The sequence below is a fragment of the Sebastes umbrosus genome, chromosome 12 (genome assembly GCF_015220745.1).
Source record: "Sebastes umbrosus isolate fSebUmb1 chromosome 12, fSebUmb1.pri, whole genome shotgun sequence".
NCBI classification, from domain to species: domain Eukaryota; kingdom Metazoa; phylum Chordata; class Actinopteri; order Perciformes; family Sebastidae; genus Sebastes; species Sebastes umbrosus.
Window position 1 is genome coordinate 9,929,870 of NC_051280.1, and position 24,674 is coordinate 9,954,543.

General features: G+C 39.9%; 1 protein-coding gene across 1 annotated transcript in view; it reads right to left on the bottom strand.

Moving 5' to 3' along the window:
* Positions 1 to 24,674, bottom strand: part of LOC119498372 (collagen alpha-1(XI) chain-like) — a 107,145-nt gene that overhangs the window by 11,258 nt on the left and 71,213 nt on the right. The window contains exons 42-57 of the mRNA XM_037787204.1: positions 23,155 to 23,262; positions 22,931 to 23,038; positions 21,405 to 21,458; positions 20,767 to 20,820; positions 15,913 to 16,020; positions 12,294 to 12,347; positions 10,419 to 10,472; positions 10,223 to 10,276; positions 9,850 to 9,903; positions 7,821 to 7,928; positions 7,578 to 7,631; positions 7,249 to 7,302; positions 6,446 to 6,499; positions 3,149 to 3,202; positions 933 to 1,040; positions 571 to 624 (exon numbers count right to left, since the gene is read on the bottom strand). Coding sequence (XP_037643132.1) covers positions 571 to 624; positions 933 to 1,040; positions 3,149 to 3,202; positions 6,446 to 6,499; positions 7,249 to 7,302; positions 7,578 to 7,631; positions 7,821 to 7,928; positions 9,850 to 9,903; positions 10,223 to 10,276; positions 10,419 to 10,472; positions 12,294 to 12,347; positions 15,913 to 16,020; positions 20,767 to 20,820; positions 21,405 to 21,458; positions 22,931 to 23,038; positions 23,155 to 23,262 — 1,134 coding nt within the window. The remainder of the gene's footprint in view (positions 1 to 570; positions 625 to 932; positions 1,041 to 3,148; positions 3,203 to 6,445; positions 6,500 to 7,248; positions 7,303 to 7,577; positions 7,632 to 7,820; positions 7,929 to 9,849; positions 9,904 to 10,222; positions 10,277 to 10,418; positions 10,473 to 12,293; positions 12,348 to 15,912; positions 16,021 to 20,766; positions 20,821 to 21,404; positions 21,459 to 22,930; positions 23,039 to 23,154; positions 23,263 to 24,674) is intronic.

Here is a 24,674-nt window from a genome sequence, read left to right on the forward strand (position 1 = left end):
TGTTTTCCATTTATCCTGCAGCGGTACTGCAACAACTGCTGTGAGCAATATTTAAGGGGTGCAATTCAATTATTTTCACGATTAATCAATTTCGTTTTGTCCATAAAATGTCAGAAAATAGGGAAAAATCTACTGTTTTGTATAACCAACAATCAAAAACATCCAAAGTCATTCAGCTTACTTCCATGTAGGACAAAAAAACCCCATCAGATTCTCACGTTCAAGAAGCTGGAACCAGCAAATGTTTAGCATTTTTGATTATATAATGACAATTCAATTATAAAATGAATAATAAATAATAAACTGATTAATTTTCTGTGGATCGACTAATCAATTAATCGTTGCAGCTCTACAATACTGTAATGTTATCACACCAAAACCATGTATATTGTACCGTAAAACCAAGGATAACCAATGTCATTTAATGCATAAAACGCATGCAAATTAAGACCTTTTAACAAGGAGTGGGCAGGCAGTGCTGCAGTATCAGCAGTCGGCACATTTGTTTTACTTTTTTATACAATAAATACAACTATATTTTTACTGAGCAGGTGGGAAAAGATGTCTTACCAAAGGTCCAGGAGGGCCGTCTTGACCAGAAGCACCAGGCAGTCCTTGCTCACCCTGAAAATACAGACAAAATAATACAGTATTTACAGTATTTGGCTATAACATGAGAATAATCTAAATACTAGATTCAATTAAATTTATTAAAGATACTAAACTGTATTTTAAGAAACAATACATGTTCAAAAGGTATCCATGATATTAACAATTCTGAAAACTTGAAGCTTATGTACATAGAAATATAATTTTTCTATTCTATTTCCTAAGGATTGCCACTTTAACTAACATTAATTTTCAATGTAATCTGCTCCATAAACATGAATGTGAAACCTGTGGCATGAAAAAAAAATGTAAAATGTACTCACAACAGGGCCAGGGATTCCACGCAGTCCCTCAGGACCAGACTTTCCAGCAGGCCCCTGAGGTCCCACAGGTCCAGTTTTCCCAACAGGCCCCTCGGCTCCAGCTTCTCCCTGTAAAACATCAGCACAAAATAACAATTAATAATCATCTAGGGCTCATACATGTCTAGGCACTTGAAAGTATTCTTTGCCATTTTTTTTTTTGTGTATCCTTGAGTCCTACAAACATGTTGAATGCATTTTATTCCTCAAAAAAAAACCACTTTAAAAGCTTATTGGACATTGTGCACATATAAGTACGTCCTTGTGCAGCCCATACAAAAAAAAAAGCAGCACTCGCTCTTAAAAACATTGCTCCACAATGACACTAGTACTCGAAAACTCCACACGACATCTTAAATGCTGTTACTTTGCAATGCGTATAGTCAAATATGTCTCTTCACAACAACATCTTCATCCAACTTGATAATTTAAGCAATCTTGCATCACATCGTTTGATATGTTGCAATGTTTTCCTTCCACAAAAAAAACACGTCAGATTGGAAAGATTTCGAGGATTTCGCAACATCCCAACAGATCAAATGTTACCAGATCTCGTCTGTTGTCTCTGAGCAGGAACGGTGAGATTTTATGTATTGAAGTTCCAGAGATGTCATATCAACTAGGGTGATAGGAGGAGGGGATTAAATTGCTCTGACAGCCAATTAGGCCTGGATTTGACACCCTAACATCAACACGCAGGCTTTGTCTTGTCTCCATCAAATCAACTCTAATCCTTTACCTCAATGTAGACAGAATGTGCACTTTGTATATGTGTGCGTGTCTCTGTGATGGATGGAGGACGACAACGTACAAAAGAAAGAGGGAGGCTACGTCTGAGATTTTCAGGTTTTCTGTCTGTGCTTTTCTTTGAACCGACTGATTTGGAGACAAACAATTTCTTTAAGGCGTACAAAGACGTTTTCTATTTGATGCTCTTCAACTGTGCAAACACTAGCATGTTATGGATTTTAACAAAGCAATCAAATCCGCTGATTGCCTCGAGAAACCCCGCTGCATCTTCGCTGAGACGAATTCACCGATTTTTACAACTTAACCTGATCTGAGGTGAACACAAATGTACACCTGAGCAGGATATTACCAGGAAAGGGTTTAAATCTGTGTTACTTTGGCCTTTATATCATCTGCTGGGCATCTATCATTACAGACATTTCAATCAATGTTGTTTGACTGCCTTCTAGGCAGCAAAGTCTGGCAGCCATTTATGGCAACTTCAAGGTTCCCTGAGGAGTTTTAGACCTCTAGTGGCACTATGGAGCTGTTTCTCTATGGATGAGTCCCCGTTGTGTTTATCTCATGCACGAGGACGCACATGCACGCGATACACAGTCCTACTAATGGTGTCACGCTATTACACTCATCTACAAGTGGTGGTAACATGCCAAGATATGCAGCAATGCACCAGCAAAGCTCAAGAAGAAGAAGACTGCAAGCTGGTGAACATGGTTGTAAACAATGCTGGATTTAAAATACTTAATTTGCAAAGGTTTTATGAGGAAAGAAATGCGCTCGACACGCTTGTATAACCTCAAGGATTTTTATTTATTTGGCGAGTAACACTGAATGTAATCATGTAGAATCTCTAGGCAACGGCACAAGATTTTGGCATCGGAAGCGTGTCCGAGTATTATTGACCAATCATGTTCGAGCAGGCTCTGGTTGAATGCAGGTAAACAATCCGTTTGGAGAGCAAAAGAGGCGGAACGCTTTGGTTGAAACGCAATCGGGGAATCCATCGGCTATTGTCTGACGATGATTTAGCTTTTTATTTGTTTAAAATTAGTTTGTAAACTGTTTACTTGTGAAACAATACAGTCCCACACACCTAATTATGAATTTGCACCACTACCGAATACTTAATGTTGAAATGTAAATAAAATGAATTTATAGCATCAAAATATTTTACTTGATTTTATTCTAACGGCCCGTAATTTCCTAGGAAGTTACATTTAGACATGAGTTGAGATAGATGGTTTTCTAATTAAATTCAGTGGAGTTTATATTTCAAAATTAAATATTCAGTAGCGATAACATTTCACATTATTAAAGATTAAAATTTAGGCCTTTCTTTGCTTCCATATAATTATGAAACCCTGCTCCCAGCAAGAATAAAACTTCAATAGCTAATTATAATTTGTACAAGAAAGTTGGCGACTTACCTTGGATCCCTTCTCTCCTTGTCTGCCCTCCTGACCTGCTGCTCCAACAGGTCCCTGAGGAGAAAGACAATGAAATGCAATTTGTACATGAATACTTGAAATATGTCATTGTTCTGAAATACCTAACTTAATAACTATACTCCATTGTGTGAAAACCTTTTATATAAACCTATTCAAAAGACCACAAAATACATAATTATTCTCTACAAGAGAAATTCTCCAACATTTGCTGACAGGCAGTAGTTCCGTGTACATACTAATTGTTCGGCTGATGCACGCTCTGACCTTGAATCTTTTAAAAGAGAGAGGGTTATGCAGGGCCAGGCAACAAAAGTGCGAGCAAATTGCCCTACATTCCAAACATACTGAGCTAAAAGCACAACAGCGTTTTCACCAAACAGCCTCTGGTCAAAACCTTGTGAGTGGGCTGTCGTTTGCCATTAGAAACCATAATCAAATAGAGCAAACAAAAGCCACCAGTCTTCAATGTAGGTTACGAGCCCTGGCAACTGTGTATGTGCATTAGTGAAAGTGCGTATGTGCGCGTGTGTGTGCGTGTGTGCTAATGTAGTCAAGCAGCCCACATGCATCAATGAGCACCAAACCTGAGTCAATTTCGAAGAGATATTGGGAAAGAGACTAACCCCGAATTACCTCGGTGAAGGATGAAAAATCATATCGCAAAGTCCATTAATATGTTCTGTAGCCTCTGTCACCTGGATAGTATCCCTTGGAATACAAATTGGGGGTCTAAATAAGGCTCACCATACCAACGTTTTTAAAATTTATGATCAATCGTCCGAGGCTGCATTTTAATTCAAGCCACAGAATTGCAGGAAAACAAGCAAGCTAGAGCGTCTGATGCTTACAAAGAACATTTTTGTGATGCACCACCATCGCAATGATGCACCAGTAGATACTATTTGGACGTTTTTATCACAGATAATGCTACTGCATGTACCCGATGATCTTCTTCTGTGCAGGACTATACAGCATCTTACCACGAGCTTGAGAAATCAATGTGTTTCAGCCACAACAGGCAGTATTTTAATCATATTTTAGTAATAGTGTACATGAGCCGACCATGCATGCAGCCTGTTGCAGTTGTTCCGTTTTCTTCCCTAATGTCCCCGCGGGATCAATAAAGTATTTCTGATTCTGTTTCTGTTTATTTCGAAGTCTCCAAGGTGAAGAAAATGTCAATGTCGATCAATTCAACACATGGCTTTATGTCTTATTAACAGTGGTGGAGGAAAAGCATCAGTACAGCAATGTAAAAAATGCACCGTTACAAGTAAAATCCTACTTATGCAAAAGTACACAAGTTTTATCAGCAAGATGTACTTAAAACATTTAAAGTAAAAGTATTTGTTCTCCTGCAAAATGACCCCTGTGACTGATGTATTGTAATATTATATAATTAGATGGTTAATACTGATGCATCATTGCATAAGTAGCATTTTACTGTATGAGTTGGTTAACGCGGAGCTAGTGTTATCCATCCAATGCACAGTAGGTAGTTTGGTCCATTGGATAATTTTACCACTTTGGACCTTAAACAGTTATTTCAGTGAAACCATCTGAACCGGGGATGTGGGCGATTAGTCGACCAGTCCTTGAAACCCTCGCTAGTCGGCGCCAGAAATAGAAATACTAATCGGTTAAACTTATTATTATAATTATTATTTTAGGTGGAAAGTGGGAGGAAGATGACATCTTGTAAAGCCAGTGTGGTTTGGCAGAATTTTCATTTGCTAGAAAATGAAAATAAGGTTGTATCCAGGCTGTGTCAGAATAAATTGGCACATAACAACTCAACCGGAAAAATGCTTATTAACATTCAGCACAGATATGTGGATGTTAACCTGCAAGGAGAGCAGGCTGCTGGTGCTAGCCAAACTTTTCCTTCCACTCAACTTTGTTGAAGGCAAATGCTTCTGAAAGTTAATCGAATATATTGAGCCGGAATAAACGATGCCGGGGCGCAAAATGATCACATCCGGATTGGAGCACAGTGCAAAGTGCTACACATTTCAGCTGCATTTGAAATACAATTTGGTTATTGAAACTTGATTATTAATGATCTCAAATGGCTCTTATAATATATGCAATATTATTGGGGACAATTTTTAACCTTAGAAATGAAATTGTGCTCAATTTTGACTGTTGTCTGAGTGTTTTCTCACTTTTCAACTAGTCAACTAGTCTAAGTTTAAACTTCCGTTTAAACGTTAGGGAAATTTGTCGTTAGGAACATCCCTAATCCAAACGGTTTAGGAGGGAAATCGTTCTTTGGTTGAACTGCTGACAATTGTTGACATTGTTTTTTTTGTAAGCGGTCACAAACTACTGCACATTGGGAACCACTGGTTTAATCTATAGCAATCAATGTAGTGTGTTATATAAGCTTATACTGCTTCTGTAAATGTAAAATCTTACAAGTAACAAGTACTTATAGCTGTCAAATAAAGGTATGGGGTAAAAAGTACAATATTTCCTTCTGAAATGTAGTGGAGTATAAGTAGAAAGTAGCATAAAATGGAAATAGTCAAGTAAAGCACAATTACCTCAAATATGCACAGTGCTGCACAAAAAAAATCAGTTTATCATACCTATATTTTTATGACTTGCAAGCGCTGTACTGTATTTGTACTGTATACTGTACGATGTACAGAGATGGCAGCAGGGCTGGTTGATACGGATTACTCTCTGGAGGATAAATTAGACTTCCCTAAGGATCATCTCTGCTAAATATCAGGTTTCTATTGTCTCTTACTGTATTGTGCCAGCCTGTCATACAGTACATTAATGCAGTGCTTTATTGCTAACTGTAAAACATTATTACACTAAATGGAAAGGCATCGTAAAAAACGCCACGCTAGTGAAATTAAATAATGTCATCTTGAGTCTGATGTGACAGAAAGGGCACCGAGTGCCAGAAATTAAAGTGGCAAGTTAATTTCCTGACATTAGAAGCAGCAGCAGCGGCAGCCATCCTACTGCTTTCACATTACTGCACAGTCAAACTCGCAATATGTCAATATTCTCTTACAGGATGATCTCTGTCTGCAATTACTGGCTAGTCCAGACACTCCGTTTAACTAATGGGCATCATTTCCCGTCAAACTAATTTAAAAATCCAAACATACAGTGTAACACTATCATAAATGTGTATCACCCTACAGCGAGTGATAATATCTTGCAAGCATGTAAGAGCGTTGTAAATCTAAAAATAGAGAACATCTCCGGAGCTTAGCAGAAGTATCGTCTCATGCATCATTTTGGAAATGTACTCACCCTTTTGCCCGGAGGTCCGGGTACTCCAGCCTCACCAGATGGACCTGGAGGGCCCTAAAATAGAGCAGATAGAACCCTTAACTCCACTTCACATAAACTGAAGAGTTTTGTTACATAATGAGATATCTCAGATTTTCACAGAATAGCAAGTGGGGCCTGGTGATATGGACAAAATCTTCTATCAGGATATACGTAGGTCTTTTCATATCTTGATAACGACTATATATCAGAATATAGCATGTTTTTTGGTAATTCAACAACAGTTTATATGAAATAATGAATTTTCTCATTTTAAGAATTTGTGCAAAATGAACAGTTTTAAGTGAAATTATAGAGAAAAATACAAATATCACGATAAAAAAAGATATACAATAGACATGTTTATATCGTTTTGACAATATATAACGTCATATTGCCTAGCCCTAATAGAGATGTAATATTAATATATATTTCACCTTATTGGTGCTCTATTTGCTTCTGCTATAAGCGTGATACAGTGCATTTCAACAGAATTGAATATAAAATGTACAATAAACTGCAACATGATTTCATATGGCACTGCTAGAAGTTTCATTTCCATCATTTCCCTTATTGTACAAATCTTCCAGATTTTGAATGTTGAAGACAACCCATAATTTAGTCACTAGATACTAAAAATGCTTGTAATTCAAACTGCATTCTTCATCATCTTGTTGTATTCTTGCACGTGATTGTTTACATGGGAAATTAACTTTAGTGGCTGACTGGCTTGATATTTTTTTTATTTATTTACTTGGCAAATTTTTACAATTTCAGACACTTACAGCTAGTCCAGCCTCTCCATCATCTCCTTTGTCGCCCGATAAACCGTCAAGACCCTAAAACCAAACACACAAATGACAACATTAGTCAGCTCTTATTCTGTACTGCAATATTATTTCACATCACAGTTGGGACTATATTAAAAGGCACATTTAAGAAATGTACGTATAAACAATAACAAAATCCTCCTACACAAAATGGGAAAATCGAGAATGACACATTAAAAAGAGAAAAACAAGAACGTCTGGGTGAGAAAGGTATTTATTGTTACTCACTGAATGGAACAACATCCTAAACATAAGATTGATTGTGGGATAAATGTAGCACTTACGGCAGCACCAGGCTCTCCGGGGGGACCGGGGTCTCCTGGGAAGCCGACAGGACCCTGCAGACAGATCGAGACACTGAGGAGACTGAGCTTGACTCAGGTATTTGACATCGCGTCAACAACATGTCTGACAGCAGACAGCTCGACTGAGAAATATGACACAGTGATTCTGCAGCTGACAGCTCTAATAATGCATCAGTCATGGCTGTGTGTGTGTGGGTGTGTGTGACAGTGGAGGTGACATACAGGGTTGCCCTTGGGGCCGTCATCTCCAGAGGGTCCGCGGGCACCGGCGGGTCCAGCAGCTCCAGGTGGGCCGGTTTCTCCCTTCTCACCAGTCTCTCCTCTGGGGCCCTGTGCAAAAACATCAGAGGCTTGTCACCATGAAGAGCGAATAAGGGCCCATTCACACTTCTTTGACAATAGTGTGCTAAATAAGGCACGGGACATGTGTTATTTAATCTGTCACTCCAACTGGCATCAAAACACGCACCAAACTGGCTCTAAGAACTCAAAATATGTCTCTTAGAGATGGAAAAAAGAAACCAAAATGAAGCTTTTCAAGTGTATTTTTCACATCATCTGCTCTAGAGTTTCATTAGAAACTCATATTTTGATCCACTGAATGATAACACTAAATGGTCTTATCATTACAGTATCTTTTTTTTCTCTCTAGCAACAGCGTCTTGAAGTGTTGGCTCTGACTAAGAGCAGCAGTTGGAGCCTGATTACAACAAGCCCAGAATTGTTAGTTGGCCCACTAGCTTCTCTAGTCGATGGCACCTTTGAAATTGACCTCGATGTGACGTGCAACACTGGCTCTATCTGTCACCGTAAACAGATACGCAGCAGCAGGCGGATACGTCAATACAGCCTGATGGACTCAGACTCAGGGAGAGCAATTGGTCCATACCTATAACTAAGGTGAGGCCACTCTGGTCTACACAACCAATGCTTATCCTGGCTCAATGGCACTGCTCTGATGGGTGAATACTTTATCATGATTTATACTTCTGGAAAGTAGAAAGCAGAGGCACTTCTGCAGGCAACCACAGTATGCTGCATCACGAAACTGATGATGCATATTATGTGGCTTGATGCACATGTAAATTGTCCTGGAAATGAATGTTATGATAAAGCACATTTTTGACACTATGCAACAAAATGTTATTGTGGAAAAACTCCAAGCAATAGAGTGCTACAGGAATGAGTCCTAGTTAGCATTTTAGCACTTCCGGTTCCCTCGTCTGGAAGTTAATGGATTTTTTGAATAGTTTTTTAGTTAGATGCCTTAAATAAGGTCTGTGGTTAACACACGCTTAAGAGAATTTAACGTTTGGTTCTGCGACATAAAATGCATCAATAAATATCCCACTCATGAATTTTGTGGCCTTAATGTGACTTAAAAAAGGCGGTTGCTAACAAGTGGCTAAATGAGACTACTAAACGTCGTCACGCGTCTCGTCCGCCTTTACAGCCTCGTTGTGTATACTCGCGTTCATGCGACCGTGGTGTAGTTTGTTTATAGCCTAACGTTAGCTTTTTACTTCTGACGATTGCATTCACACTTCAAAAATCATTAAAGTGGTGTTCATTTGCGAAGATTATCTTGTTGAACAAGACGTGCAAGTATCATAAACGTGTGTTTGCACACAGAGTTTATTTTATGCTATAATCCAAAACCCAATGGAAAAATCACATAGACTTTTTGTTGAGGGAACCCAGGGGTGATGCTAACTTCCTGGTTGGCCTACAAAAATGCGACATCCCTGGAGCACTCTATCGTGATGCTTTTGTCACACAAAATTACTCCCCTGCATATTCTGACTCTTGCCTCTAATTACAGCCTCGTACAGGAGGTTAGATTAATGACACCTCCAACAGTGGAGGTGTCCAAATCTGGCTGAGCTAATTATCTGCTGTAAAAGCCCTCAGGTTGCTAGCATCGCTGCACATCAGCCTGCAGCAGTAATATGGGGGTAAAACACTGGAGAGGTAGAACAGCCCCCACAGCTGAAGTGTCAAATAATAAACATAACTTAATTAGCTGCTCACAGATATTTTATTCACAGAACTGAATGTTTAAACAGTCACGATTACATACTGTATGGGATGTACACAAGGGCACACCGCTGGATTGTGTGTCGTGCTACTTGCCATGCATTCTAAGTGCTGTGTACACATCTATAAACGAACAGTTATCTTGTTTTTTGAAAATAAAAAAATGCTATCTGAAATGAGATCATGAGTATTTTTTGCATGATATTGTACTTACTGAGATACCGGGCTCTCCAGATGATCCTGGGTTGCCAGCTTCACCGTTTTCTCCCTGTTATATCACAGAGAAAATGTGGATTAATATGTGAAAACGTGGATTATCCCACTCGCAGTAAACAATCCAGATAGCGTTATCAGCTGGGTAACTTTTGTTTTGTATCTTCTATTTTGATGTCAAACACACAAACTCTTTCATGCATTACATGGTGGTAAAAATGTCTGCTTCCGTCAGGAGCACAAAGAGAAACAATCCAAAGAATGTACTTATTTTGAGGCAAGACGTACAAAAGGAAATGAAAGGAATGTATTTTTAGGAGCTGAAAAGTGCGTAATAAGTGTTTCCACAATCATCTGGACATGTTATTTCTTACCTTCTCACCAACGCCTCCCATTGCACCGATACCACCGGGAGGACCTTGAGCACCCTGTGAATGAATCATAATGAGGACATTTAAAGATTATCCACAGAAAGTAAGAATCATACAAGGAAACTGTGTGCTTTTTCTTTTGACAAAACTTTTTTTTTTAAATTATGGGTATGACAAAAAATAAAACAATCAAACTTACGCTGGCTCCACCGGGACCCTGAGGACCTCTGGGGCCAGGAGGACCATGTGGACCCTGTCAGCAAAAATACATGTTATGTTCAGTATTAGGGCCGTTACAATATCAGATTTTCACTACACGATTATCGTGGCCAAAAGAATTCACGATCACAATATTATTGTGATATCTATAGAAAATTAACAATAATAATAATAATAATAACAATAATAATAATAATAATAAAGCTATCAGTCAAATTCATCTTTAATTTTCATTATTGTGTGTTTTGTCTTTTTTGGCATATTAATTACACTCAAAATACGAGTGTAGAGAGGTAAAGAGAGAGTCTGTAGCTATAACTGTACAAAAGCTTGATATAAGAAGCGTTGGATTATTTACACAATAGTAATAAATGTGTATTATTAACATGAAATCAATATTTCATTTTTTAATATCACAGTTATCGTCAATACCGCTATATCACAACACCCCTATTCAGTATAATAGTAGTACCAATATGTCTTTCTTTATGTTGCAGAAGGCAAACTAAATGTATGCTCTATAATACACTGTAAAAAATGTATCCAAAAGAATCACTTGGTGCTACAGTATAATGTGTTTTTATTTTCTTTTAAATGGGAATCAGAACTTGAATCAGACTTTATTCACTAAGTAAAAGTGTACAAGGAATTTAAGTAAAACAATTGTAAATATATAGAAACTTTAATGCAAATTCATTTTGGCTCCACTAATTTCTATAATGCATTAACGCATCTTGCGATTTTTAGGTTGTAGCGGCTCAGTTCTAAAGGTAGAGTGAAGATAGTGGCATCATATGAAACTAGAAAACCTAAGGAGTCCATTGGTACCAACCAATTAATATCATACTAGCTTGTCGGCAAGGAGGTTAAATAACGCTCCAAACTTACGCTAAATTTTGGCGAGGAAAAACTGGCATGGCTATTTTCAAAGGGGTCCCTTGACCTCTGACCTCAATATGAAAATTGGTTCTATGGGTACCTACGAGTCTCCCCTTTACAGACATGTCCACTTTATGATAATCACATGTGGTTTTGGGCAAGTCATAGTCAAGTCAGCACACTGACACACTGACAGCTGTTGTCTGTTGGGCTGCAGTTTGCCATGTTATGATTTGAGCATATTTCTTATGCTAAATGCAGTACCTGTGAGGGTTTCTGGACAATCTGTCATTGTTTTGTGTTGTTAATTGATATCCAGTAATCAATATCTCCATACATTTGCATAAAGAAAGCATATTAGTCCACTCCCATGTTGATAAGAGTATTAAATACTTGACAAATTTCCCTTCAAGGCACATTTTGAACAGACAAAAAATGTGTTATTAATTTGCATTAATCGCGATTATATATTATTCTAATATAATCTAATATTCTAATCGATTGACAGCCCTACTTTATATACAACTAAGTTTACAGGGGGAAGTAAGTAAGATTGTCTGTGATATAAAACAAAACAGCACAGAATACCGTTGAACATATGGGAAATGTCCATCCCCCCAAACCAAATCTGTACATGATATTTGTTTTTTCAACTGAACTCAGCACCCTTTAGTGCTACATTGAGACTATTTTCTATCAGAGTCTAACAGAACTGAAAAATGTAGAAATCCAAGTAGCTAAAAACAGCAACTGCACGGAAACAGAGCATGCAAAGTTTTCACGAGTAGAAATGTTTGTGTCAATACATCTTCCACAGACTTCACACAATCTGCCAAATGGCTGGAGGAGTTGCCAAACTCAGCCACGAGCCAAAACTTCAGAACAATCAGCACAATTTCCCACCTCTCCGGCTTGTACGTGAAAACAATGTGAATCGCTGCAACAGAGAATAGTCGCTGAAAGAAGCCGCACTCACCATCGGTCCAACGTCTCCATTCTCTCCCTTCTCGCCAGGAGGGCCGGGCAAACCCTGCGAAGAAGACAAATATTCTTCAGAACAAAGAAAAAGGGTCGTGTGAGGCTGCAGAAATACATTCCTGCCGCTCATTAACAGGTACTTACAGATGATGTGTATTGAATAGTGAGCTTTAGGATGCGATGTGATGGAGAACGCATTAATACAAGCAGAAGAACCCCTGAGTGTAAACACACAATTAGTCAAAAAGGACACCTATTGTAATTAAAGGGTATGGGAGGCTTGGGTATAATCAGCCTGTGTAAATTGCACGGTGGGAGCTCCATCCATCTATGTCCACAGGAAAGTGGAAACAAAGGGGGCCGGTGCAGGCGGTGCGTATTATCCAGGTTTGGGATTCAATCATGTTTGACTAAAACAGTTTGAATGCAACTTAGGGAAGGAGCTCTCACTCGCTATTGTAGCTCATTGTCTATCTGCGTAATTGCAGTTATTATTTGTTGTGTTAGTTAAGCTCCGATGATGGAGCATGAATAATCAATAGGTGGGTGGAAAGCAGCAGTAATGATAAGTTACTGTGAAACCAAAATGACATGGATATCGATCATTGAGATCACGTATGTGTAGTTTCGGTCCATTTTGTTTGATTTAATGCACCTCTGGAATGGCAGCGAAGGCTAATTTATAACAAATTGTGAGCGGGGACTTTAGTCAAAGTAATAAAGCATGAGGGTGGAAAAATAAATAAAGCATCAAATGATTTCATGCATTATGTTTGGATGTGACAGGCTCTTGATCAATGTAAAATAAATGTACTAATGGATTAGAAGGCCGGAAAGAAGAGGTGTACTGTGAGTAAAATGAACACACACATAAATACACACACACTCTTTGCCTCACATATCAGAGCAAATAATAAATAAATGTTTACTTATAACTTGGCATTTCCTAGCCTTGAACTATAAGGACACGCTGGCGTCATCAAATCTGATATTTACTCTCCTCTTCATCCTCATCTTAACCTCTTGATCTGAAGAATTCATCTGCTGAGCCAGGACTCCAATATTCCACGGCAAACACAGCCCTAAATGATGGAGGCCTTTCAAAGCGAAGCCATTCATTCCCCATAGTCAAAAATCATTAATGCTACAGATAATTGAATTGAAGAGCTGAGCTCGCAGCGGCTGCTGCCATCTATTGAAGGGCAGCTTAGCCAAACATAATTAAAAGAGTGGAGATGGAGTGCATTATGCCCAATTAGAAGCCAATTGCACTTAATAACAACGTTATCTGGCCCTATTGACCAGCAGGCCTTGGCTCTAATTTCATCCTCAGTGAGTCCTTGGATAATTGACTTTTAGATATTCTAAAATGTGCTGTTTCTTTATTCATTGCCACCAAAGCAAGTTCCTTCAACTTCTGCCCATTGGCTTAAATGAGCCGATGCTCTTCTTTTACGCTGTTGCAGTTTTGAGGGAAAGGGAGCTGAACAGAGCGAAGTAGAGAGGATCAGTGGTCACGTAAAGCTTAGTCTTAATCTCAGAATTACATCCGTTTGGGATCATTTAAAAGGAAACACAGACTATACTGTTCAGTTAGTTTCCTAAAGTGAGGCTATGTAACTTTTGCTGAACGGCAAAAAGTGTAGGCACAAGAGACAGTTACACTATGTTCTATCATTTATTATTATCTTATAACAGCTGCACCAGAAACAATAGTGCTCAAGTCAGTGAAATGACTCAGCAATGGCAGTTACACAGCAATATGTACATAAAGTTTGTTGATATTAGTTAAAGCAGGGGTAGGCAGAAAGTTTTTGGCATCATTGGGCAAAAATTACATAATAACCTTTCAGCATATTGTAATTCAATATGCTTTAAAAAAATCTAGACCGTGTCGGGAGACCTCGGCCAATCACAAGTCATTTCAGAGAGAGAGAGCGTTCCTATTAGCTGTTCATTCAACGGAGGCAGCTGTCAATCACTCGCAAACTCCGATCAAACGGTCAAACTAGGCAGCGCTGATCAAATATGGTTCAATATTCTGTTACTGTAATGCCTATTTCTCACCTCAAATATTTTCAGAAACATCTTGTAGTGTACTGTTTAACTGTAAAATGAGAAAGTTTGCTCCGGCTGGTGGGCAGTGCTTGGTATTTCCTCAACTGATCTCAACATGGCTGCCGGCTCACAAACTTTCTCATTTTACAGCTAAACAGGACACTACAAGATGTTTCTGAAAACATTTTATGCAACAAATAGGCATTATAGTAATATAATATTGATTCATATTTGATCAGCGCTGCCTAGTTTGACTGTTTGATCAGAGTTCACGAGTGATTGACAGCTGATTGGTTGTTTTCTTCCGGTCTGTGAAATCTTGCAGATGCCATTAGGGGCACCAGAGGACACAGAGGCACATGATTTTTTTCAGATTTACTATCTCATGCACTACTGGCAGGATATAGTGACGTTTTATAAAAATAACTTTTTTTAAATCATATTTTCTCAAATCTTGCCTACTGCTGCTTTAACATTAGCCACAACACGCTATTGGTTACACCACACTAAGTGAGGTTGAATCTGCAAACCCCCCCGAGTGTATTGAATTAAGGAATGGTGCATTTTTTTGGTTATTGTTTTTACTTTTTGCAATTTGCAAGAGTCTCTCTCAAAGGTTACATTTTGGTAGTATCATTTTAATTCCAAAAATGGGTGCAACAGTAATACTGTGCGTGATTGCAAGAAAAGCACTTTCTACAAATCAATGAACTACTACCATTAAAAAATAAGATAAATAGCCACAGATCAATGTGTGTTGAAGTGGAAAATAAAACTGCGGGTCATTTATTGATAAAAGCCCTCAAATATCACTTTTCTGCACAACATTTAATATGCATAGCCTGTGTTTGTGTAGGCAGGGTGAACTGGTGGCTAGACAGACTATTTGTAGGGTCACAGGTTTTATACCCGACGAAGCAAATGTGTCCATCCTAATATCAAAAGCGTCGCAACTGCCTATTCCCTTCAGAGTTGCTGCCTCTTTCTCTCTAAATCCTCCAGGAAATTAATATTGTATGTGTCTTGCAATCTATTATGAGACATATTTGCAAAAGATAAATGAATTTGTACTATGAACTGATTAAAATATCTGATTGAGTACAGGCTTCCACTGCAGCTGGTCTCTTATTTGGGCCTGGGAGCACTGCAAGGAAGTGGTTTACTGCATGATAATGTGATGTAGTCTGAGTGGAAAACCAACGGCAGTCTCCCCTCCACCATTAACGGCGCGGCAAAATGCCAAATGTAAAAATGTTAGCAACGGTGATGGATTTTGAGCGCTGTCTGTGCTATCCTTGAGGGGAAAAAGAGCATTATTTGCCCAGGAGCGACACAAAGTGTTATTAGGAAGGTGAGGCTGCATTAATAAATTATGTTCTGTTTTGATGTAATGTAAATGATGTAAGGAGAGGTGAGATGTTGTCGGTTTAAGGGGTGTGGAGGGACTCATTCTGCATTCTTCAGAGGGGAGAGCGATGTGCTGTGCTGCATTCAATGTGATCTGGTTGTCATGTGTTCAGAGAGGGAATTCAACATGTGTATAAAAGATGTGGATTTACCTGCAGTCCGATGGGTCCTGGCAGACCGGGGAATCCTCTGGCTCCTTCGTCTCCTTTCTGGCCAAACATGCCCTGCTGTCCTCTCGGTCCAGACTCACCATCACTGCCCTGTGGGAGGTCAGAAGCTCATTAAATCTAAACATATTTATTCTGATCCCCCATTAGCCGAAGCCTCGGCAAATGCAAGTTCACAAACACTGTGGAATTTCTCTAGTGGGATTCCTTTGCCCTCTTAATCCTTTTCAAGGTTATGGACTATATCCAAGCTCACACGGTGGAGGGTGGGTCGATGCCCGTTTTCAAACACAGATTAGGACAGACAGTTTACCTTAATGCCTTTTCTGAAGGTCATTTTATGGCAATTTCATTCATCCATCAATTCTCTACACCCACTCGGGGTCATGAGGGGGCTGAAGCTTTTCCCAGAATGCACCCTGGACAGGTCAGTAGTCTTAATTGAGCTAACGCATAACCAGACATTTGCACTCACAGGTCATTCAGAGGTCAGAATCAACCTATTTGAGCAATTTGAGCACTCGAGTCAAAAAAGGACAAGGGTGAGGCAACAGTTCTAGCCACTGTGCTGCTGGGCTACCTGGGGTAACAGCAACCAGATTACCAAAGCTCCTGATCAGAGACTGTAGGATACAGTGCAGTATAGCCACAGGGTTATGGTAAACAGTGTATGTGAAAGATGCTGACTTCATCTGTGAAGTCAGAGGTGCACGGGGCTACAGAGGATGGAAAGGGGAGACTACAGGGAAGGAGCGAAGTGCTGACAAACTGGGAGTTTTCAGTTCAAACGCATGTCAGCACTTGAAAGTGCTTGTGGAGCTCTCGCTGAGCCCTGGGACATGCAGGCAGCCTAAGGCGCTGGTGCTGAATGTAGAGCAGTTTAGAGGGAAATGTTAGGTGATTACAGGTAAGCGTGAGCACAGCTTTGAACCGAGGAGTCGGAGACAAAGTGGAGAGACTTTAACCCCCAAAAAAAAAATAAAGTCATGAATGTGACTGCCCCCACAGCTCCACAGAGAGCCTGTAGAGTGTTTGAACTTAAAGGCTGCATAATTTGTCATTCATTGAAACATGTTACGCATGCACAACTCTCTCCTCTATTCGTGTTGACTTTGATTGATGGAATTAGATGGAACCGCCAAAACAACGGAGGAACATGGAGGAAAGCCCCAAGCAGTTATCATCACCAAAATGCAAAGCTTGGTCTGCGTATCTTGCGTCTCACGATTAGTGAAATGGTCCACCGATGTCAAGTATTTATGTAATCATGAGCATGAAGCCCCGCGATAATGGGTGGATATGGGTTTTAATTTTAGTTTAGTTTTATAACTAGGTTCGGGAACAAAGACCACGCCTCAAACACATCCCATTTCTGCACAAAGGTATTTAAGCACACCTGATCTGTTCACTTCCCCTTTGACTCAATTTTCACACCCCTCCCCTTCAAACCCCTTTTTCTTTTCTCTCTCCTTTCTCTCTCTCCTGTTTGAATATAGGAACCAATGGGGGTTCTGCAAAAAAATATCTGAGCTCAAAAAGAGACAGCTTCACCGTTCAGAGTCTCGACTCCCCCCGATTCACTCCTACATCTAGTCGACACCGGTTCAAAGACGTTCTCCTCCAACCATCCATCCACAACCCTGATTCCTCCCCTCATCCCTTCATCTCTCTTCCCCATACTGCTCTATCCTTCTACCCACAACTCTTCATCCCTCATCCCTTACCCTTTATCTCTCATCCTCCCGGACCTTTGATCCATCCCTCCTTCATCATCATGGCATCTCTCTATCTTCTATACGTGATAAATTATTCTAAACCCATATCGTTATTAGCGTAGTCTTTGTTAGTGAATACTAATACTAACGTGCAGTAAAAGCATATTCTATATTATGAATTGCGAAGCTTGGTTTGCATGTCTTGCTTCTCACAATTAGCGAAATGGTCCAACTATGACGAATGTCAAGTATTTATGTGATCATAAACCCGATTAAAGGGTGGGAATGGGTTTTAATTTCAATTTAAGTACCAATATAATGTGCAGTAAAAGTGTATTCTCCAGGACTGATGAAGTAGATTATGAAAAAACTGTTTTTTCTGAACTAATTACAGCTGTAAGAGAGTAGGAACTGAAGAAATCTGTGCATTCAAGACACGCTGAGGTTCTAATTAGAAAAACGCTTTCTTTGTGGATTTAATGATCATACTGCAATGTGTAATAACTTGTACTAAACATGTGAATGTTTCATTTTGCAGAACTTGGTATTAATGTTTACATGGGTCTATGTGAAATTTGAAGTGTAGCTGTAATTGAAAGAGATACCTGTGGGTATAAGAGATGCTTAGGCCTGGAGGCATCACACACATGCTGAGGCAGGTATAATTTACGACTCTCCTGAAATGCATCTAACTTATAATATGTTTAGATTGTCCCTGAAAAAAAATCTAAGTGCGTATTTAAGTGTTTTTGTTTGCCTCATGTTATGTTTAAAACAAAATTGTGTTTTCTCTTGCCGAGTGACATTTCAAAAACTGCTCTCATACAACATTTATGCCTTTTTGTAAGACACTGTTAAATATAAAAACATAATTGATTGGTAGAAAATGATGTTTACCACATCCTGATGAAGATCAATAATGTTTCATTCCAACTGCTTGACCTTAGTTGTATCTAAAAGACAACGCTGGTGAAATGAGCTGCTGTACACCTCGTTAAGCCTCAGCTGAAAAGAAAATTGAATCGTGCATTTTCCCTGCAAACACCAACATTTCTCCTGGATTGAGAGGTGGGGTAGGTAGTGTGGTGGAAATTGATAACGGCATTAGGGCTCGCAATAATAAAAAAAGAGGGCAGATAATGGTATAACTACGCAGCACGAGTCAGGTCTCAGTTATGAAGGCATGAATACACATGAGCAGGCTGACTCACCAGGACAAACAACTGTTAAATAATTTGTTATTCAGCTTGGGTGCACTACCTGCTCGCGGCAATCCGTCTCACCAGGTCTATTCTAGCCCCCACAGAGCCCTGCAGATGCTGAATTTTTGCTAGAATGGTTGTTAAGGCCTGATAATTTACAGCAATGAGCTCTCAGTTGCCCTCAGGCCATCAGCTATTGTAGAAACAGGACTTTTCCTCTTGTGTTAATGAGATAGATGAGTAGAGGACGTTCTGCAGCATACAAGGCAGTATTCTCAGTTTAAGTGGGTGCCATATGAGGTAAGACATGGAAATGATTGGCGAGCTGGTGTACCATTGTGATTTGTGAGATTGTATCGGAAAGCAATACAAATTCGGAAGTGCAATATAATTGATGACTGGGTGCTAAAAAAACTTTCTAAAGAACAAGCTGTTGGAGACTGTGATGACTAAACTCTTTGTGGGGTACCCTGCTGCAAGTAATAGTCGTGATTAAAATTAAATTTGTGTAACATTACAATAATAGAAGGATGGAGATTCTTAAATAAATGGGGACTGCAGCCAAAGGTTTTTGGACTGCAGAGGTGACTGTAAAAAGCAGTGCTGCTTGCATAATGTATCCCTGACCTGGCTGGAACAGTACTTCATTTCTGCCCATCTGGGGAATAAAACATAGTTGGTTTTTTTTTGTTGTTTTTTTTAAATCAGGCTATTGTTGTAACAGGGGTCTCCAACTATGCGCAATTAAGAGCCAAGTGTTCACTTTTCTAATGTATCTTAACACTAACAGCTCATTTAACTGATTATCACACCATCAGCCAGAAATGGTAATGTCAAAATAAACAAAATAAGCACACATTGCTCCAGATGGATCATGGTTGGAAACTACTTAATAATGTGCAGTCTAGTGCTGCAGAAGCAGACATGATTCTGTCAATTTGTGATAATACCACAGGTCTGATGACAACAAGTTAAAAAGCTCTGCCCACAGGCAGGCAGGCTGTTTTGTATCCTCACTGACGATGTTTACATGCATACTAATATTCCACAGAATATGACAATATTACGCATCCTGTCATGTAAACGGCATGCAAACACAGCCTTCTGCAGCCATGGAGGCAAGCAGACGAACTGGATCAATAGAGATAACGTTAACGTTAGATTCTACCCGACCTGTAAAGCCTCGGAACATCTCTCTGTGGTCCGTGTACAGCTGAGTTATCAAGACAGCGAGTATTTGAGACACACAGCTGTTGAAGTGATTCACACTACTGCTGGCCAGAGGCTAACACGGTCGTGTTTAGAAGGTAACCCTCAAATTGCGAAAATGTGCGCTAACTGCTTTCAGTCACACCGGAGGAGCGGACGGGCCACGGCTCCAATGTCTTCAATTTGGACGGATGTTACCCTTTTTAAACACTGTCAGTGTCACCACATATTCCTCCTTTAATCAGAGTCTGCACGGCTGCATGTAAACGGGAATATTAGTGGACTATTCTTTTTCATTAGTCATGTAAAACAGCTTAGTAGGAATATTGTCTTTTTCAGCATGAGGCCAAAACTGGAATATTTTGTGCATGCAAACGTAGTCACTGCTACTGTCTTCATGGGGCCTTGAATTGGAGTAAATATTTCAATCTTGATTTGCCATTTGATTGTTCTGACCCAGAACCCATCATGGCAAGCAGGGGCTACCATTAGGAGATCAACACTTAGATTTTAGAGTCATCTAAAATGTTGAAAACAAAGGAATTCATTAAAAATTCAATACAAATTAAGTATCTACCAAATAAAGGTTGGAAACCGTTTTAAAATGAAAAAAATATTTTTAGAGTAAATATTGGTGTGCATGGTCATTTGCATATGATAATATTTCTTGGGGGGAAAGTTGACATTATATGGCCAGAAGAAGCAATACTCACAGCTGGACCAGGAGCTCCAAGCACACCCTGAAGACCGCTTGGGCCCGGTGGACCCTAAAAACACAAAAAGCAATGAGATGTTGGTTATTAGGATCCCCATTAGTTGAATGCACTTACACTTCATACAGTAAGCAATAAAGTTACAACAACTGCAGTCTGACTTTTGGCATAAACAACATAGACCTGCTGTTTCCATTTACACTAGAGAACAATGGAAGTTAATGAAAACAACTGCATGCTATAGCTGTTTATCCTCATACAGACTGTCATATAACAATATTTAATGTATTTAAAGTGATGCTGGTGATGACTAAAACCAAAGTCAATTGAAAAACACAAATGTTTAAGCTGAGGACAGAGCCCACTGGCATCTTTATTGGAAACTAAGTACCCATTAAGGAATCACAGCAGCACTTCAGATAATATTTCATATGCTGCAGACTGTTTGGGGCAAGATAACCTGAGACGAGGTCATTTCAAAGTAACCTGTGTTCTTTGATTTATTCAGCTCAGATGAGAATCCAGCAGCTAAGATTAGTGTTCTTTGCTCAATTAGCATTGGTTATCATTCAAAACTTATTGCCTTACAGAAAACAGAATAATATTAAAAGTAACAGAGAGAGAAAATGAGAACTCACAAGTTCACCCTTGTCTCCTTTGCCTCCCTTCTGTCCATGTCCGCCGACTTCTCCCTGTGGTGAAATACAAACAGCACAGCTCACATCTCTCCTGTCCATCTTAAAAGGCTCTTGCCTCCCGTGTTTAGTCAAAGTCCAATATCTTAAAGTGTCACCTTTACCACGAGTGGGCAGTAAATATTTCTCAAGAGATTTTAATTTGATTGGCCCACAAAGACCTTGGGCGAGTGTTTGCAATTAATTGATTGGCTCCCTGTCTAACCCCATTGGCACTATGATTGACAAAACGGTGTGATAGGAGACGTGACTGGGATCGGAGAGGCATGATGGATACAAATGTAAAGATCCAGATCTGCGGTTCAGTGTGGATGTGGGATTTGCTGGCCTGAGGGTAAACACGGTATGTATGCTATTGGCTATGTCAGAATGTTTATCTGTTTGTGTTCAGAAATGTTTTAATGCATCCAGTGAGCTTATGTTGTTCACTGAATGCAACCATTCCTGTCATAGTAGGCTAGAGGCTAAACAGAGTGACACAAATGTAGTTGTTTATATGCAGTAAGTGTGTTTTCTATATATAAAGACATGCATAGCATTGGAATACATGTTTATTGTAGCAACAGTGCAGCAGCCTACGTGAAATAGCCATATGGTGTCATTACAACAATACACCGAAGTACAGTAAGTGCTTAGAGATAATCCGGCCACCGCTTTGTGTGTTCCGCCATCTAGCGCCGCCGCCATTACTGCGGTGGCAGGTCGTAGTGACTCTACTGTCTGCTAACAGTATTAACTGGGGACTCTCAGCCAAAAGCATACGTGGTTGCTCGTAGTAACTTATATAAATGGTTGGGGTGGATAATAAACACAGATGAGTATGTATTTAAAAGTGATTAAAGTTAAATTGAAGGCTTTTACGAGGACATAGCTGCCGTCACTATGAGCAACCGCGACGCATACGGCCAGTTAACATGATTAGCAGACACTTTGTACGTGTTCTGTTTGTGATATCGCCCGACTGATGTTTACTTTGTGGTCATTAGGTTGCCCTGGTTAGTTCAATTAACGTTATATTTTACAATAACGCCACAGTTAGTTGTTGACCACCGCAGCCCCTAGACAGTGTCTCAGCCTACTAATGTTAGATACGCTAGTTAAGCAGTGTTAACTGAAGCTGAGAAATGCTCAGGTTCTTCCCGAACTCCTAGACATCGTTGTCAAAAGTAACGTTACATAGAAAGTAAAGGTAAAAGTAGAAAAAATTGTACATTTCTAAGGACAACTTGCATTCAAACGCGCACGTATTGCAGCGAGACACCACCGCAGTAATGGCGACTTGTTCACTTCCAGTACTTCCCCGGATTCGTGTCACATTTCTAGACATATTTTGAAGATATTGACAGATGTAGACATGCCTTGAGAACTAAACTTTGTCGTTGAACTACATCTCATTAGGAAGGAGCTGCTGCTGCTGTTGTTTAAATCAAGGATTACTACATTTCCAGTGTATCACATCTTTACTCCACCTTGTCACCATCCTCTCCAGGGGGACCCTGAGGACCGGCAGGACCAGGAAGACCAACAGGACCTTGAATGCCATCACGGCCAGCAGGACCCATGGGACCTTTCTCTCCCTAAACACATAACATTCATAAAGAAGTGTCACATTACCAGCAGTCAAAAAATCTACATTTTTCTCACACTTTGCTGTGTAAAAAGTAGAATTGAAATGTCTGACAGAAATACTCACAGGGCCGCCTTTTTCTCCAGCAGGGCCCGGTGGTCCTTGGGGGCCATTGCGTCCTGTCAGACCGATTGGACCGCCAGGACCAGCAGCACCTCTCTCTCCAGGAGAACCCTGTCACCGAAGAACAAAGACCCATCAGTCATTGCCGCATCGCGTGGTAGCTAACTAGAGAAGTCAATTCCCTGCAGAAAAGTTATGAAACGGCTGAAAGCCACAGAAAGTGTTGAAAGCATGAAAACTCTGACTTCATGAGAACGGCTGCACTAATTAAGAGCATCTTCAAAGAATAGCTTTTCCACAGACTATGACCATTATAATGGGATGTGTCTTTCATATATTTGAATGAGTAAGCCTGATTGTCGGTGTTTCAATTTGCACAGAACAATATCCAGATTACACAATCAGAAAGGTTTCACTCTACACAGGGACACTATTCACTAAAAGTTTAGAGTAAATGTGGTGCTTTTTGCAACAAGCACATATTAGAGCAGTTTGGAGCAAGTCATAGTCAAATCAGCACACTGACACACTGACAGCTGTTGTCAGCTTGAGCTTGCGATGTTATGATTTGAGCATATTTTTTATGTTAAATGCAGTACCTGTGAAGGTTTCTGGACAATATGTCATTGTTTTGTGTTGTTGATTGATTTCCAACAATAAATATATACATACATTTGCATTAAGTAAGCATATCTGCCCACTACCATGTTGATAAGAGTATTAACTACTTGACAATCTCCCTTTAAGGTACATTTTGAACAGATAAATACAGTATGAGGAGCACTAATAATAGTGTAACCTATGATTGTACTTAATAAAATCAATACTAAGAACAATAATAAAAGTGTATTGACCCTGCTGTCAGGCTCAAAGCTTCACCAGGATGAGAGCTGTGCTGATGAACGGACTCTTATGTGACTAATAGGATTCAGCTGCTTTCCTCTGCCAAGGCCTTATGGAAGGTCTTTCCATTCTTTCCCCACATCAGCGTGTCTTATTGCCCCGCTCTTCACTGTGCTCAGGTGGGTGCTCATCGCTGTCTAGGGGGCCCAAACCATATAAACTGTGACTACACTACATATTTGATCAGCAGGTCATTACGGCATTCTCCTTCCCGGGGAAGGTCTCAGGCTGCTTCCGAATAAAACTTGCCCGTGTACAAGCCAAAGATTCACCCTGATGCACACACACACAAACACACACACACACATACACAGAGTGATTCAGCTGCTGATGTGAGCTGCCACCTGGCACTCATATGCCTGGCCCATTTCATGACAGACATTGCTGGGGACACACACACACTGCTCCAAACTGCCATCCCGAGCCTGCCAACCTGCCCGCCAGGACACACACATTCAGTCGCACACACACACACACACACACACACACACACACACACACACACACACACAAGTGTCTTTGACTCACATAACTTCACATTCTCTCTTTCTGCTTCCCTCCCTCTCATTTCACCCATGTTTTCTCTCCCACACATGTAATTCTCTGGCTAGAAATCAAAA